Source organism: Tupaia chinensis, unplaced genomic scaffold (genome assembly GCF_000334495.1).
Source record: "Tupaia chinensis unplaced genomic scaffold, TupChi_1.0 Scaffold000054_1, whole genome shotgun sequence".
NCBI lineage: Eukaryota > Metazoa > Chordata > Mammalia > Scandentia > Tupaiidae > Tupaia > Tupaia belangeri.
This window is the reverse complement of record NW_006159512.1, coordinates 2084936-2101606: the sequence shown is the minus strand read 5'-3', so window position 1 is coordinate 2101606 and position 16671 is coordinate 2084936. Positions and strand designations below refer to the sequence as shown.

The 16671-nt window shown below is 43.1% G+C and overlaps 1 protein-coding gene across 13 annotated transcripts in view; it reads left to right on the top strand.

Annotated features, from left to right (window-relative positions):
• ANKS1B (ankyrin repeat and sterile alpha motif domain containing 1B) overlaps nt 1-16671 on the top strand; it is a 1163098-nt gene that overhangs the window by 1111827 nt on the left and 34600 nt on the right. For all 13 annotated transcript variants that reach the window (XM_027775658.1, XM_027775657.1, XM_027775654.1 and 10 more), the window contains 2 exons: nt 12154-12165; nt 13075-13161. In XM_027775658.1, coding sequence (XP_027631459.1) covers nt 12154-12165; nt 13075-13161 — 99 coding nt within the window. The remainder of the gene's footprint in view (nt 1-12153; nt 12166-13074; nt 13162-16671) is intronic.

The window sequence follows — 16671 nt, the reverse complement described above, 5'->3', positions numbered from 1 at the left end:
AGCATGATCAAAATCTGAGAAAAATAGGAAAAAAATTTTCTCATCTTTCAAACTAAAAAAAAAAAAAAGATGCCGGTTTTTTTTTTTTTTTTTTTTTTTTGCGGGGGGGAGGTGGAGGAGGTAATTTGTTCCTAATTGAATTGGGAATTGCCTCTTTTAGATAATGTATCTATAGAACTGAATTTTACAAAGCAATAAATGTGTTGCTTTGGCCTTTCAGTAGTTTGGATTTGTTTTGTTTTTCTATGGATGAGTAACTCGCACGTCGAAGAGTCCAGGGACATGGAGTGCTTGGTGGCAGGAGGGCTTTGCTCTGGTCAGATGAGGCCCTACTGTTTGATTTTGTCTCCCTTAGTTTACACATACCCCATCACCCAGCTCCGATTTTGCCCCAGGGTTTTTAATTATTGCTAATAATTACTAATAACAGTACTCCATCATTCTGCTAATTAAATATCATTAGGAAACATCTGCTCCTGTAAGAGCTAGGCTATAGTATTCAATTTAATCCTCTCTGCAATCTTACTTTCTCTAACTCCATAGGTTTTATTCACAGGTGTTTATGCCCAAGGAAATGACTCTTTAAAAAGAAAGAAAGAAAAATATGTGTTCAGCTAGGATAAAGTGGAAATCTGTCGTCCTGAAGATATTTTTAAATCAGGAATAAACAACTCTTCTACTGGTTTAGAACATTTATTCCCCAAAGGGGTGGGGAAGTTTCACCATAGTTTTTATTGAGTCTATTCCCTTAGTTTGTATGATTCTTAAACTTTCAATCTGGAAGCACTTTCTAAAGTATGAATTTTCAAATGTATACAGATTTTCAAGTAATAATCTGTGCCTTAGTTGAAGTGTTTTAAAACTCTTTTCTCTGGTCTTTTCTTTTAAGGAAATAATAGAATGAGTTGAAAAGTTTTGTTTTTGTTTTTGTTCTTTAACAGTTAGATTTTGGGATTAGATGGAAATACTAAATGAAAAAGCTCCTTTCATCTTCCATGAAAAGAGACACACTAAAATCATGTTTAGTTCTTTTGTCCTTGTACAAATTCCTTCTGTGAGAAATTGTCATTTTCAGAAATAACTTTAGGAGTTACTCTTAGAAACCAAGCTGGAGAAAAGCTGATAAACAACTGTAAAAAAAAAAAAAAAAAAAAATGGGGCCTGCAAGTGGCATGGTGGTTAAAGGCACTGGACTCCCACATGGCCGACCACGGTTCAAGTCTTGGACCTGGTGGCTTACTTTCTCACTTCCTCTCTCTCTCTCTCTGTGTCTCTTTGATCAAACTGGAAAATAATAATGATAATAATAAATTCAAATAAAATAATTCTTTAAAAAAAAAAAAAAACTTCTATTGCCTGAGTTTCAAAGTTGGATCCAAGGTTTTTATCTTTCTCCAAATAGGGCCCAACCCATAGTGAATACAGATCTCAAGCCATAAATGTTTTGCTGTGTGCGTATGAAAATAGCAGCACAGGCAAATGGCCACATTTCTAGCCCCTTGCTGGCTGATGTTGCTCACGTGTGTGCCTTTTCCTTTGTGAGTGTTTTCTTAGTGGCATACCTAATAGATGAGTAAACAGTACCAACCATCTTATCCCATCTTGTCTTTTTTTTTTTTTTTTTTTGGTTTGTATTGGTCTTATTACTGGATTTCCCCCCATATGGCTCCATCTCTATTCCACATCACTGAAAGATTCCATAAGACAATCCCCATTTGTCTTAAGCTCTCTCTTCCTAAACATGTTAAGTCAGTCACCATTGGCCCAGATATTGATCTGCTCAATGTTCCTGTTGCAACTACATTTCACTGCCATTGCAACATACGGCCCAGAGGGTACTCAGTTATGCTCACAGATCTTTTATTTTTTAATTTTTCCAGAGGGTATGTGTACTCACTAGAGAGAAACATGGAGAGAGGGAGCGAGAGAGAGAGAGAAAGTACCCCCACACATAGAGTATGATCATGATACAATCCCTTCCTCCTCCATTTCTCCACCCTGTCAGAATTTGGAGCACACAAGTAACACCTGTGTGGCATATTTTCAAACCACAGGCTGGGGCTGGGACTTGAACAACATGGTCAACCATGTAGGATCCAACCGCCTTAACCACTAGGCCATGAGCCAGCCCATTCACAGATCTTAATTTTGTGTCTGTCCTCTTTTTCTAGTGAGATGACTGTGTTTTAGAAAGGGACTTTCTTTTTTCCTGTTTGTTGTCCTTTGGGATCTTTTAAAAGACAGGGCCTTACTGTCACTAACCTTCTCGGCCTCCCAAGTCACTAAACTTACAGGCTTGCACCATTGAACCCAGTCTTTGGGTTGGACCAGGAATCAAACCTGGGGCCTCCCTTGTGGTCTCAGCCTGTGGAGCACAGTGTCTTAGCAGCATGCACTGTCATGGCTGGGCCTGTTATTAGTTTAATTGACACAGTAATTGTATATATTTATGGGATACAGTGTGGTTTTTCAGTGCATGAATATAATGTGTTGTGATTAAATCAGGATAATTTGCATATCCATCATCTCAAACATTTGTCATTACTTTGTGTTGGGAGCATTTAAAATCCTAAGCCCTCTTGAGATATGCAATAAATTACTGTTAACTATAGTAACCCTACTGTGCTACAGAACACCAGAATTTAATTCTTCTTATCTAATTGTAATTTTGTAACTGCTAACCAACATCTCCCACCGTCCTCTAGTAACTGCTGTTCTCCCCTCTCCTTTTATGAGGTCAACTTTTTTTTTTTTAATTTCACCAGAGGATACATGTGCTCATCAGAGAGACACAGAGAGAGAGAGGATGGAAAGCAAGAAAGCACTCCCTATGGGAAATGGTCATGCCAAAATCCCTCCTCCTCTGTTTTTCTCTCTCCTTTCAAGATATGGGCAAACACACACACACACACACACACACACACACACACACACACACACACACATCCTGCATATTCTCAAGCCATCAGGTCCAGGACTCGAACCATATAGTCGGCCATGTGGTATCCAGTCACCTAACCATCACCCCCCACCCCAGCCAGCTCAAGGTCAATTGTTTTAGCCTCCACATAGGAGTGAGAACATGTGGTATGGAAAGAGACTTTCTAAGTGAGAGCATCCATCCTCAGAATAACAGTACGAGCTAAAAATACATTGACACTGGGGTTTACTTCATATGAGGCACTGGATTAATTTTCCCAACGGCTCTACAATGTATCAGTAGATGCTATATTCGCAGACCCATTGCATAGAGGAGGCACTGCCGCAGAGGCTATGCCTACAAGCACATGTTGATGTGGCCGTGTTGCTTCTCTCGGTGGCACGTACTTGGTATCTTGGATGTGTTCCTAGTTGAGGGGGTCTGGGACAGTGTTTATGAGAACCCATACATCTTCAACAAGACCCCTGGTCTTGTCAACTCTATCTCATCAGCATCTGTTCTAGATGTAACTGCACAGTCTGTCTGTATGACTGGGAACTCTTTATTTTCTGTGAAGAATGTTGTAGACATTCATCATCTCTAAGAAACCATGGAAAAATTAAATAATGCTTGTTAATTGCTCTCAAGACCAAGAGCTGTAGCTAACTGCTAACTAAGGATTTTTGGAAATCACTTGTCAAGAGCAGCACAGTATGTTTTGATAAACTGGCTCCTCTCTGAATTAATGTAGGATGCAGCACAACCGAGTTTACATGCACAGCAGCAGAGAAGGTTCTGACAGGGACTTTCAATCAAACTGATCAACTGCATTTTTAAAGCCGTGGTGCCCAGAGCGTGGCATGCAGCAGCAGCTGCATCTGGAAACATGTTGGAATTGCAGATCCTTAGCCCCACCTCAGATAATGGAATCAGAAACTCTGGGAGTGGGGCCCAACAGTCTAGTATTTACATTTTTGTCTTTATTCACGATAAACTGTGTGCACGAGGAAATGAGAGTGAAGGAATGAAATGAACACCCTGTGCAGGGTCTGGTCACACCACAATCCTCTTCTCCCAGTCCTCCAGTCCAGATCCTGGGCACTCGTGCATAGGCTTGGCATGTCCCATACCAACCAGGTTAGGGATTCAAATGGCTGTCACCATGCAGTACCCAAGTTCCTAGCAGTGTATTACCACTGTGTTGTGGAGCCAGCCCCCAGAGAGCTGCTATTTACCAAGTCCTCTATGGGATTCAGATACCATCCAAAGTTTGACTTTGGTCTACTGAGCATGCCATTACAACTACTGTGAGGTGACTGTTACTGGGTGCAGTCATTCTGCCACTGTGCCTGGACGCTAGCCAGGGCTAGAGGAATGGAAGCAGGTGCCCGGACTCTGTCCGGAGTTTGTAGTCACATGGGCAGTACAACAGTCACATCGAATACTGGGGGAGCAGTCTGTGTGATCTCTTGCCCACTATCTGTCCTTGTCATGTGGCCCTAGTTAAGTTTTGCATGCTTTCAGCTTTTGTGCCAGAGTGGTTAGGACCAAAAAAGCCCTTGAGAGGTCATTTAGCCTCATTTCTCAGTCAAATTAGACCTTCCCCAAGTCATTAGTGACAGATGAGAGCCCAAACTATTTTTAAAGACATCCAGAGGGAGAACCTTCCCAGCTGCCCCTAGAAATCATTGCACCCTCTCAAGGATCCTTTCCTTCCTATCTCAATGCTTGCACTTTGAGCCATTTCCTTGTTGCAAAAACAACTCTGGGCCAGCTCTGTGACACAGCAGGAACGTACTGCTCAGAAGAAGCCAGATCCCTCATGGTGACTAGGATTCGAGTATCTGGCCCAGCCAGCCGGAAGCACACCCGGCATGCACCTAAGTGCCCAGAATCTGAAGGAATGAAGGACTGAAGGAAGGGGGTCTCAATGTGACCAGGCCCTGTGAAGAGTTCTCCTCTCTCTCTCTCTATCTCTATCTCTCTATCTCTCTGTCTCTCTGTCTCTGTCTCCCTCCCTGCACCCACTATGTACACACACATGCTCTGTCGTGAATAAAGAGGAAACAAAGTAAAGACCTAACCTTCACTCCTTTTTTTTTTTAAGTGTATTTATTTATTTATTCCATGAGAGAGAAACAGAAACTCAGACAGGCACCCCCCCAATGGGGTCTTTATGCTACAATCAGACCCCAGTACCAGGCACCCCAGATCCTAGCTTCACACACCCAGCATGCTCAGGAAGGCCCCAGGACCTTTTCTGTGTGGGTTCAGTTACATTCCCGCTGTAACACCTACTGACCCCCTTTACTGCTTAGGCTGAAAAATCACGGAATCTTGGAAGCTCTCTCCACTCCACAGGCGTCTCTTAGTAACCCTCTAATCACATCCATGGACCTCCTCAAAGCTCTCCGAGGCTTCTAGGTGCTCTCTGAAAAGTTGACTGAGTTCTCAGTGTTGAGAGGCTGGCACTGTGGTCTTTATAGTGTCACTTTTATGGATTCTTTAGCAGTCATGGATTTCAGCAGCCATTAGTTGAATCCTATGAAATCGCTGTTATGTAGCCAAAGTCCAACCTCAGACTTTGTGCCAGTCAAAATGAAGCAGGCAAATCATGAAAGTGTGGACAGTCCTCAGGAGCTCTCAGAGCAGTGATGGAAACAGACCTCCCCAGGACCCCCAACAGTGGACCCGAGGAGTGCAGAGTCTGGAACAAGAGGAAAGCCATCTGTCAGCCAGGGAGGCGAAGGACACCTTTCCCCAGAAAGGGACCCTTAGACTGAGTTCCAAAGGCTGAGAATTCATTTTCCAGCACTGCTTTGTAACATCTTACGAGTCCCACGATGGAGCTAGTTTTGTTGTATACAGAATCTCCACAATAATGCTTGTTTTCTATATTGTTTTAATCATCTGAAAGTCATTTAGGGTCAATTACCAAACATATTTATTTGATCCTATTTTAATTTATGGTTGAGACTGAATATAATAATTAAGCTTTAAAACTAAAGAAAATATTATATGGCAAAATTAATAGTTATGACTCAGCACTGAGTATCTAACTAGAAAGCATTCTCAGGGTACCATGGGTAGGTTAAACATATTCTATAAGTTAGATGGTGGTAGACCTTTCTGAAATCTCTTCCGGGTCTGTGCTTCACATACACCGGAAGTGGTCAAGGTATTATGAGGCCATGGGATCCATGACACCCCATGGACTGGGCCTCAGTCTTTCTCCTTTCTGTTTTGGTGGGGCACGAATGATTCTTCCTGGGAACATAAACATCACCCCAGACTCAAACCCAGCAAGCCAGCTCACAACTGAAGTGCCCCCCGTCATTCCCGGCTCTCACTCATACTCAGGAAAGTTGTACCCTGTGATCTGACAATCTCACTCTGAAATAAGAAACTATCTCTTTTCAGCATCTGCTTCAAGACTAGAATCAAAGTACCAGTAGTGATTTCTGACCTGATACCAAGTAGTTCATAATTTAAAATGAAAAAGAGAAAGGGAGGGTAGCAAGTAGCATGATGGTAAAGGCACTGAATTCCCACATGGCAGACCACGGTTCAAATCCTAGACCTGACAGCTTGAAGATCATGCCAGGCACATGTACATGCGTGCTCAGAAACTCAGGAGGAAAATGGAGGAAGAGGGATTGGGGTGTGGCCATCCACTCTAGGGGTGATTTCTCACTTTCCCTCACTCTCTTTCTCTGGCAAGTGCACATGCCCTATGGGGAGGAAAAACTAAAAAGAAAAGGAGAAAAAGAAGGAAGATACTTCTTTTTTTTTTTTTGGTGATTCCAACAATTTCTCCTTTCTCAAAATGCTCTACAAGTATTCATGAGTTTACTTATTAGGAAAAAATAATTTCAAGTGGCCACCTCTAGATAAGAAATTGTGATCCCATTCAATTTAACAATTATAGACAATATAAACCCAAGTGCTTAAATGTAAGACTGCCTTTGAATTTAAGATTCAGAGGTGACATTTTATTTTAGGTTTAGAAAATTAACATCTCCATACAACTAAATGTTGCTTCTCTTGGAAACAATAAAGGGATAATAAAATTAGTCTGGGAAATTATGAATGAAATGCAGTTGAATATCACTGTAACGCTTTTTTCAGGAGAGCAAGATGCTTAAAGGTTAAGTTAATTTGAGGCCTTACCCATGAGTATTTAGCTGCTTAGATACTCAGAGGCCCTCATTGCAAATCAGCCTCTCCCGTAGAGCTGGCACTGAAGGGGAGGAGATTTGAGAACTCTGGAAACCTCAGAAATTCCCAAAGAGCATGGCATAAGGAAAAGCAACTACTGGGGACCCAGCAGATGGTGTAGTGGTCACATTACTGGACTGTCACAAGGCTGACCATGGTTTGAGTCCCAGACCCAGTGGCTTGAAAATTATGCCAGGAGGTTTTGTGTGCATGCCCAAGATCCCAAAAGGAGAATAGAGGAGAAGAGATTGCCCTGGGGGGAGGGGGGAAGTCATTACTCACTTTCGCTCTCACTGTCTCTGTCTCCCTCTCCAACAAGTTCACACACAATATTAAAAAAAATAAATAAAAATTAAAAAAACTCTAAAAACTTATCAATAGACACAAAAGACAACCTGAGCATGAAGTCTGCCCTGAGCATATTACTGGGAAAGAAGGCCTGAAGAAGAGAATTCTGTTTACACAAATAAATAAGGCTTGACTTTTTAGCATAAGTGTATTAATTATACAGACACCCATCAAAGCGTGCAGCTCAGTCATGGAAGCTGGCACTGCCTGAGAGTGCGTGTTCTGTGGCTTAGGCAGGGATGTTCAGAAGGCGGCCTTTTCACTGGGAAGGCAAATGGTGATCACAACCGTGGCATAAAAACAGGGACGGCGGGACTTAAGACTGCCAAGACTGGACTGAAGCTTCGTGCTCACATTTTCGTATCTGTAAAGCCTTCATGAAATGAAGTGGGCGCTTATTGGATTTCTTGCCTTCCTTACTAGACTCCCTGAAGACTCAGTATATTTGCTTTCTTTCTATGCATTTTCATCTTTCATTCAAATTATGTATGAAAAGGCTTCTTTGAAAGCTCTGTCAAAGTACAAAGTTTAGGGGATTCAGAAAATCCCCTACAAAGGAGTTGGGTTTTTTTTTTTTATCTTTTACGGAGAGCGTAATCCCTTAAAGAAGGAACCTTACCTCAAAGACCTCCCACCATCCCTTTGAACTCTGTGGCTGGCCAGGATCCATCATCTTCTTGTCAAGGGACTCAATGGCAGGAGAAGTCCAGTTCGAGCTCTAGGGTAAAACGCGTAGCCACACCCAGCACTGTCATTCACACAGGCCCCTGGACGGCCTGCAGCAGACATCCCACGCGGCCTCCAGTGGACATCCCATGCGGCCTCCAGTGCGGGGAGCAGGACTGTGGGGACCAGGAAACAGTAAAGAAATTATCATCCTGCATCTTTTCCTCTCTTTGTTCAGCTTGGTTGAGCATCTGATCTGGAATCTTCGCATCCTGGCAGAAATCAGCAAACCTACTATCCTACCCTCCTCTCACCAGTTACCCAAACCCACATTATTTCTCATTTCCAGGCCCGTGTGCGTATGTGTGCTTGTTCTGCTGCTAAAACAGCCCTTTTTCGCACTTATCTGCCACCTGGAAGATTCCCATTCATTTTTTAAGGGCCAGCTCAATCATGTCTAGCAGACAATCAGTGTTTGTTGAATGAATGGAGTCTTGCTCTACTCTCATGCAAAATGAGGCTCTTCTATTCACTGCTCTGGAGTTGCCCTGTCCCTTCTCTATTGTTGCACTTGCCAGCTTTGTATTATAGCTGCTCTTTATATCATGATGCTTTCATGGCAGCCTGAGAGAGTGCGCCCTGACCTCTCCATGGCTCCAGCTCTCCCTTCCTTTTCACTGACATCCATTGTGCAGCTCATTGTGTGTTCTCTTTCTGCTGCCAACACTCCGCTGAAGCTGCTCTTAAAATCTTCAATGGGGCCAGCAGGTGGCATAGTAGTAAGGTGCTGGACTCCCACACAGCTGACCCAAGGTTCAAGTCCCATACCTGGCAGCTTGAAATTTATGCCGGGTACATGGGCATGTGTGCCCAAAATCCCAAGTGGAGAATGGAGAAGAAGGGATTGCAGTGTGGTTTCCTCCCTGGCTTTCTCATTTTCTCTCTCTTCAGTGAGTCCACGCACACATCCTATGGCAAAAACCTTAAATAGAGACCGGCAAGTGGCATGGCAATTAGGGAGCTGGACTCCCACATAGATGACCACAGTTCAAGTCCCAGATCTGGTGGATTACTTTCCCTCTGTCTTCCCTGTCTCTCTCTGGTCAAATAAAATAATATTAATAATAATAAATAAAGTTAAAATCTCTTAAAAAGAAAACTTAAATAAATTCATTAAATCTGCAGCAAAATTTTTTCATTGCTAAAGCCCAGGGCTTTACTCAGTAGCAGTAGCAGCTCTGTGTGTGCCATAGGCACACTTTTTCCATCCTGTTCCATCCTTATGGTATGGGTCCCTGCTCCTACCTTCTAAGCAGTCTCCTTTTCAGCCTCTGTGACTCTGCACTATGGGCATCTTCCAGTTGTACTTCAGGTTCCTTCACTGGCTCTTGTGTCTGTCCTACCCCTTGAGAATTCATTGTTCCCTGGCATGTGACCTTCAGCCCTCTCTGAAATGCTCATGTCTTGAACGCCCTCATCTGCTCTTGTCTCCTCAGCCACTCCTCAGTGTGGCAGGACTTCCAGATCAGGTTCTCATTTCTAATTCCCTACTGGACATCTCCACCTGATCATCAAACTAAGCAAATGCGAAAGCATGTCCGTTGTTTATGCCAAAGCACGTTCCCCTCCAGGGTTCCTGAAACAGTTAATGGCTCCTTCATCTATGACATTCTCCCACTCATTCATCTCCTATGGTGGATCTGTACACAGAGCCTCTTCCTTCTTCCTGGGCACTGTGGCCCCCCCTCCCGCTCAGTGCCTCTCCTTCAGCCCAGCTAAGGGTTTCTTCTTTAAATTTGTACAACAGTTTCCTACCTCCTTGCATCCTGCCTCTCACTGTTGCAGTCCCTCCTCCACGCAGCCACCAGAACTACTCTTTAACAACATGGATCCAATTGCTTCACTTGCTGCATAGAAGCTTCCTATGGATCCTAACTTGACAAAGTAGGTCACAACCTTCCAAACCTACGGTTCTACCCTCCTCTCACTAGTTACCCAAACCCACATTATTTCTCATTTCCAGGCCCATGTGCATATGTGTGCTTGCTCTGCTGCTAAAACAGCTCTTTTTCGCACTTATCTGCCACCTGGAAGATTCCCATTCATTTTTTTAAGGGCCAGCTCAATCATGTCTAGCAGGTAATCAGTGTTTGTTGAATGCATAGAGACTTGCTCTACTCTCATGCAAAATGAGGCTCTGTTCTGAAGTTGCCCTGTCCCTTCTCTATTGTTGCACTTGCCAGCTTTGTATTATAGCTGCTCTTTATATCAGACCAGGTCACAGTTGGCCACATGTGGCTCCAGTGCTGCCTCTTGCTCCCTTTCTTCCTCTCTGAACCCAAACACAGGCTCAGAATCCTTCTCAACACAGCACTTCAAGCAATCACTTTCAGCAGACTGGCGTTTGTACGCAATTCGAAGTCTGTTTGACATATTTTTAGTAGACTCAGCTTTTCCAGTGATGAGCAAGCACAGTGGGCTACCTCATATAAATGCTCAAATTGCTAGATGAATAACAAATGAGTTTTTATTAATGTAATAAATAACAAAAAATGTTGATATTTTTGTCTTTATGTTAGCTATATATTGTTTCATGTTACAGGTAGATCTGTCCAAGAGAATGTATTCATGGCAAGATAAAAGAGGTGACTTATTGAGACCCATGGTCATGATGGTTATGCTTTGCTGAGGATTCTTCACATACATATCCATTTGGCCAAACTACTACCTGCTCTGGCCCGGCCCTCTCTTTACAGAGTTCAGCCACTGCTTTGCCTTGAAATGAACATGCTGCATATTTCTTCTAGCCTTGTACATCTTTAAGAAGTAATTGGGGGGCCAGCAGGTGGCATGTTGGTTAAGAGCACTAGACTCTCACATGGCCAACCGCAGTTTGAGTCCCCAAACTGGCAACTTGCTTTCTCACTTTCTCTCTCTCTCTCTCTCTCTCTCTCTCTCTCTCTCTCTCTCTCTCTGGTAAGTGCACACATCCTATAGCAAAAAAAAAAAAGAAAGAAAGAAAGAAAGAAAAAGATAAAAGTATCTAACCTTATATTTTATCTTTAATATCTCTTTTTGACAATCAAAAGAAAACTGACAAGTCTGGGGAATTTTAAAGGGCACGTTGCTTTCTCTCTCTCTCTCTCTCTCTCTCTCTCTCTCTCTCTCTCTCTCTCTGGTAAGTGCACACATCCTATAGCAAAAAAAAAAAAGAAAGAAAGAAAGAAAGAAAAAGATAAAAGTATCTAACCTTATATTTTATCTTTAATATCTCTTTTTGACAATCAAAAGAAAACTGACAAGTCTGGGGAATTTTAAAACTAGTTTTAAAGCACTTCAAGAGAACTGCTTTTTAATATACTGTAAAAAACAATAAATATTAAATAATAACACTCAGTAATTCATTTTCATTGTCTTTGAAACAACAGGTATAGTAGCTTTCAAAAAGATACGTCAGAACAATCAGGAAAATGTGAAATACGCTTTCGGTGGCTCAAGTGAAAGATGCAAAAAAAATGCTCATTTTGAGTTTAATGAGTTTCATTCACACTGTCTAATTAAAAACTTTTCATTCCGGTCACATTTCAGAATATAAAAATGGAAAATTGGGTAACATAAAGAAGAAATCAAGAAAGTTCATATTTTTTCCTGACGCCTTAATATACACAAGGCAGCTGGTTGTCGAGAGCTCAAAGCGGAAGGTCCTTGCGTGTCGATCCTAGGACGTGGTAGAGCAGTAAACAAAATGATGAAGAAACAGAAAAAGAAAAGCAGAGATGGGGGGGGGGAGGTCTATGAAAGCCTGCAGCAATTTCTAAAATCACAGTTTCACTGCATTTACATATATTCGTAAAGCTGCTTCTCCTTTTGTGGCAATCAGTTATTTTTTTAATGAATTTATGCTGTTGGTGAGTTATTGAAATAGGTTCCATTCTCTTCACCTCTTATGTATTTTTCTCTCCCTTTATGTTCCCACCTGATTTTTCTGGAAAACCCATCAGGCTAACTGTCAGGTAGGTTCTTCTTGATGTGTCATGTGATTACTAAGAGTATACATAGAAGGAAATGAAGCAAACAGGCGGCTGCTGACTCGTGATGAATGACAAAACTAACCAGAAAAGGCATGCACTAAATTACAGAGAAACTTTTGCAGGTGGCCAAAACTGTAGAAGCTGCAAAGTCTAAGCACATTAAGCCAGTGTGAACATCTATCAGACAAACTCAGCCTAGGGGAATTAGGCATCTCTAATGATAAAGTAGGTTACCCAGACTGTCCGGCATGTTTGCTATGACTCAACCTACAGATTGCTCCCGGAAGGCTTCATTGTCACAGTGCAGTACCATACCCTATATGGTCACAAGTGAGTCTGCTGCAACTACAATAGTAGCTTTTGTGGATTTGGCTGGATGCAAGAAAGATTCGCAGCGATGTATTGTATATCCCTACGTTAAGGACATATCCAAACATTCCCTGTGCCGTGAGGAATGAGGGTGGCTAAGGAAAAAGGGGGCGGCATATATTTAGTTCATGTGGAACACACTTTTGGAGTTCAATCTGGCATGGTTTGCTTCTCGTGAAAGGAATGGTCACTTGAAACTCTAGTAGGCAACAGAGCTCTTCATTTTCCATTCTCCTTGTGGAGTCAGGGAAAAGGAGTCACTCCTTCACCTTCATGAGACAGCGGAACATACTCATTTTAGATCCTCAAGGCTCAGACAGATATACTTTATAAATCCAAAGTATAGCCAAGCCCAAGAGAAGAGAGACAAACATTTAAATCAGAATGTGCAGTGTGTATTTTGTGTGTGTGTGTGTGTTGTTTTTATCTTGAGCTCATTTTTGTCTTTCAAGAGGAAAAATTATGTGCTTCAGTTGCCATGCAACACAAACAGCTCTAACAGCTTTCTAATTTTAATTTCAGAAGTCTACAGAGCAAATGAAGAAGGTCCCTACTATTATTCTTTCCGTCTCATATAAAGGAGTCAAATTTATCGATGCAACCAATAAGGTGGGTACCACACCTCCCTTTCGTTTAGACCTCAGACCCCAGGTCTGAGTATGTGAACCAAAATCCTCAGCCTCACATCATGCAACACATCCCCCACTTTAATCACAGCCGTACCACATCTTCACGCTGCCCACACATCGCTGCAGACACACACGGACGCACAGAAAGGCACCGTTTGGGGGAGCAGAGCCTTGTTCCGGGAATCCTATACATATTTAGGTTTCACTTTTTCTCCTGGTGCCTTCTCTAACAGACTGTGACCACTTACTGTCTGGCAGGTCCTTTCGATCTAGAGAACCCTGAAACAAAAAAAAAAAAAAAAACACAAGTGCTTATACAATGAAAAGGCATCATTACTCCTGCAGCAGAGAGGAAACGCTGTAGGTCAAGGGCTAGAGGAGACATTGGTCTTCTGTTTCTCCAGAGATACATGTGTGTCCTTTCTTCCTATGCACATAATGGCTGGCTGATGCAAGAACTCATTCTCGGACTTTTTGTATTCTGTGACTGCATTTAATTCCCAATTACTAAAGTAGCAGAGAGAGCTTCAACTATATTGTTTTCTTAGGAGAAACATTAGAAAAGAAGCCCTAGCCGTGCTGTGACTTCAGACTCACAGTGGGAGCGGCCTGTGGGCTCTGATCCTAAGTGCGGACACTGACACTGAGTTGCATTTTAAAGAAAAAGTCTTACAGAGTTCCTTTCCCAGTGAAGACAACAGAGTCCCCCAACTCTAAGCCAGACCGCTCTGGGGGGAAGGAGGGTGGTGAGCCACTCCCACTTGCATAAATGTAAAAGGGACTGGCTTCTCTTCACAAAACCCCAGATGCCAATGTGTTTTATTCTACATCTTTTTAACTGATAAAGTGTAGAAAGGGGAAGGGACCAGCAGTTAGCATAGTGGTTATGTCACTGGACTCCCATGTAGTCGACTGCAGTTCGCGTCCTGGACCCGGTGGCTTAAACTCACGCCGGGCGCATGTGCATGCGTGCCCAAGATCCCAAGAGGAGAATGGAGGAGAAGGGATTGCAGCATGGCCAATCCCCCCAATCTCTCTGTCTCTCTCTGTCTGGCGAGCGCACATCCCCTATAGCAAAAACCTCTCAAAAAAAAAAAAAAAAAGTGTAGAAAGGGGAAATGAGGTGATCACTCTTGGTGAATTCTGTCTGTTTTCTGGAGTGCCCTCTCGCCTGGACCCACTCTCTTTTTTTTCCTATAGGGTGCATGTGTTTGCTGGGCAGGGGGGAGAGAAAGAGAGAGAGATCCCTCCCTCAGGAGGATGGCCACACCACAGTCCCTTCTCCTCCATTCAGCAGTTGGGGTATGCACATACATACCTCTGGCATGTTTCTCAAGCTACCGGGTACAGGACTTGAATCACAGTCAGCCATGTGGGATCCAGTTGCTTTAACCTCCACACTACTGACCAGCCTGACCCACTCTAATCTGAGCATCTGAGACAAGCAATTACAAGTTTTCCGGGTTGTTTTTCTGTAGCCAAAAAAAAAGGTTGCTCTATCAAAAGTCAGGTAAGCCGAAGTTCCCTAGATACTTAGGAAACCAACCTCCCAGTTTTAGAAAAATTTCTGAAACCCAGGCAGAAAGCTTGTAACCCAGTTTTAGCACAGCGGCTGACGCTATCCATAGCATCAGACCCAGACGCTTCCATGTGATGTCAATTTCGACTGTGCGGATTCCTTGTTGACAGTTCTTGTTGTCAAATTTCAATTGTGGAGACTCAAATCAGAAAAATCCCAATGGAGCTGCTTTTTTCTTTCATGGAAGCAGTCTGAGTTCCTGGCACACAATTGCTCTATTCTGAACTCACAGTCTGTGGATTTTAAAGACCCAAAACTTTATGGAAATCTCAAGATACCATTCCTGTCCGCTATATCTAAATTTCAGGAATGGCTTTGAATGGTACTTGATTTCTTTTTTTTTTCTTTTCTTGGCCTAACCTGCAGCAACTCTCTCAACCCTATTTGCATTTGAAAACTTGAACAGCAATTTTTTTCAGGGGATTGACACTCTCTCAGATGAGCAACCTGAGCAGACTTGAATTCTGGCAATTTCTAAACGAGTATATTTGCTCGGAGAAGCTCCCCCAGTCTTAAGGCTGTCATTCCATGATGCTGAGGGTATGACTGGATGCATCTGTACTAAAGCATCATGTCTGACCCACCCTTCCCACGCAGAAGAATGAGGGAGACCTCTATCGGTTCTGTTGCATTTTGCTTACCAGTACACCAGGGAATTTAGAAGTTGCCGCGCCTGGTATAAGAGACCAGCTTTGTCAGTTGCTAATAACTAGACGAGTGCTCCATAGACCTTCATTCGCTGATGACTCATTGGAAATATCGGCCTGGAAAGATATGTAAAGGATTATTCTGTGCCATTGGCAACAGTAAATAAGGCGAGCATATCTTTAAGTCTTTGCGGTATGGTCCTCAGCATCTTTCCAAAATCCAGAGCAAAGGCAGAGGGTCTATGTTGGTGGCAAATGGAGCTGACCCCTCTATTTCTGTATGATGATGAGTATCTGACTTGGTCAGGAATTTAGGGACATTCATTTCAATCGTCTATGTAGCTGATCTCTCCCCAGGATGACATGAGATAGGCAGAGAATGGGTGACTCAGAGCAATAGTCGAGGAGTTACTGTGTGGGAAGCCAGAACCCAGAGGTCATATTTAGCAGGCTAGATGAAATAAATAGCAGAAGGCTGCATTGGCAGAGAAGCCTGAGAAACACTGCTGACCCAGCCAGGGCTGAAGAAACTGCTTCAGAAGGCGTAGAGAATCCACAGTTCTCCAGTTGGATGTGAGAGGAACTGTGCTCAGTTACCTAGATTCTAGCGGTGTTGGCAGTGGCACCTTCGAAGTTTTGTTTGTTTGTTTATTTTTTGGTTTGTTTTCATCTATTTCTTCATGACTGAGAGATAAAGACATGCACCCCCAACAGCGTCTTCATGCCATAATCCACTGGCAGCTATACCCAGCCCCAGCTCGTGAGCACATACATACTCAGAATGTTTGAAAGGTCTCTGGACATGAACCGGAACCTTCCTCCATAGGTCAGCCTGCTGGAGCGTAGTGTCATCGCTACCCGTGGGGCCGTCTTGGTAGGCCACTCTGTAATAATAGCAGAGACCACAGCAGGAACGGAGTAGATTGATAAACTCCAGAGCTCTGCTTTCTGTTTTTCACCGGGGATTTCTCCCACTGGGAAGTGGTGTCTTGGTGGGCCACTTTGATCCCAAGTGAGGGAGTTGTAAAATACAAGCATATTTGAAGATCTCACCATTTCCGGTACTAGTGGCCACTAAGCCTGTGACAAGGCCCAACCAAATGACACACCCCACTATTCCTAGTGTATGTCTTCGTTGTACTTTATTCTGCAACATTGCTCCCCTAACCATTTCTTTCTTTACCTGTGCCCTGTTCACTCTGCACTGAGTACCCAGAGGTCTCCGTCTCTGAGTGTGTTGCTGCCCCACAGTCACACCACCTGT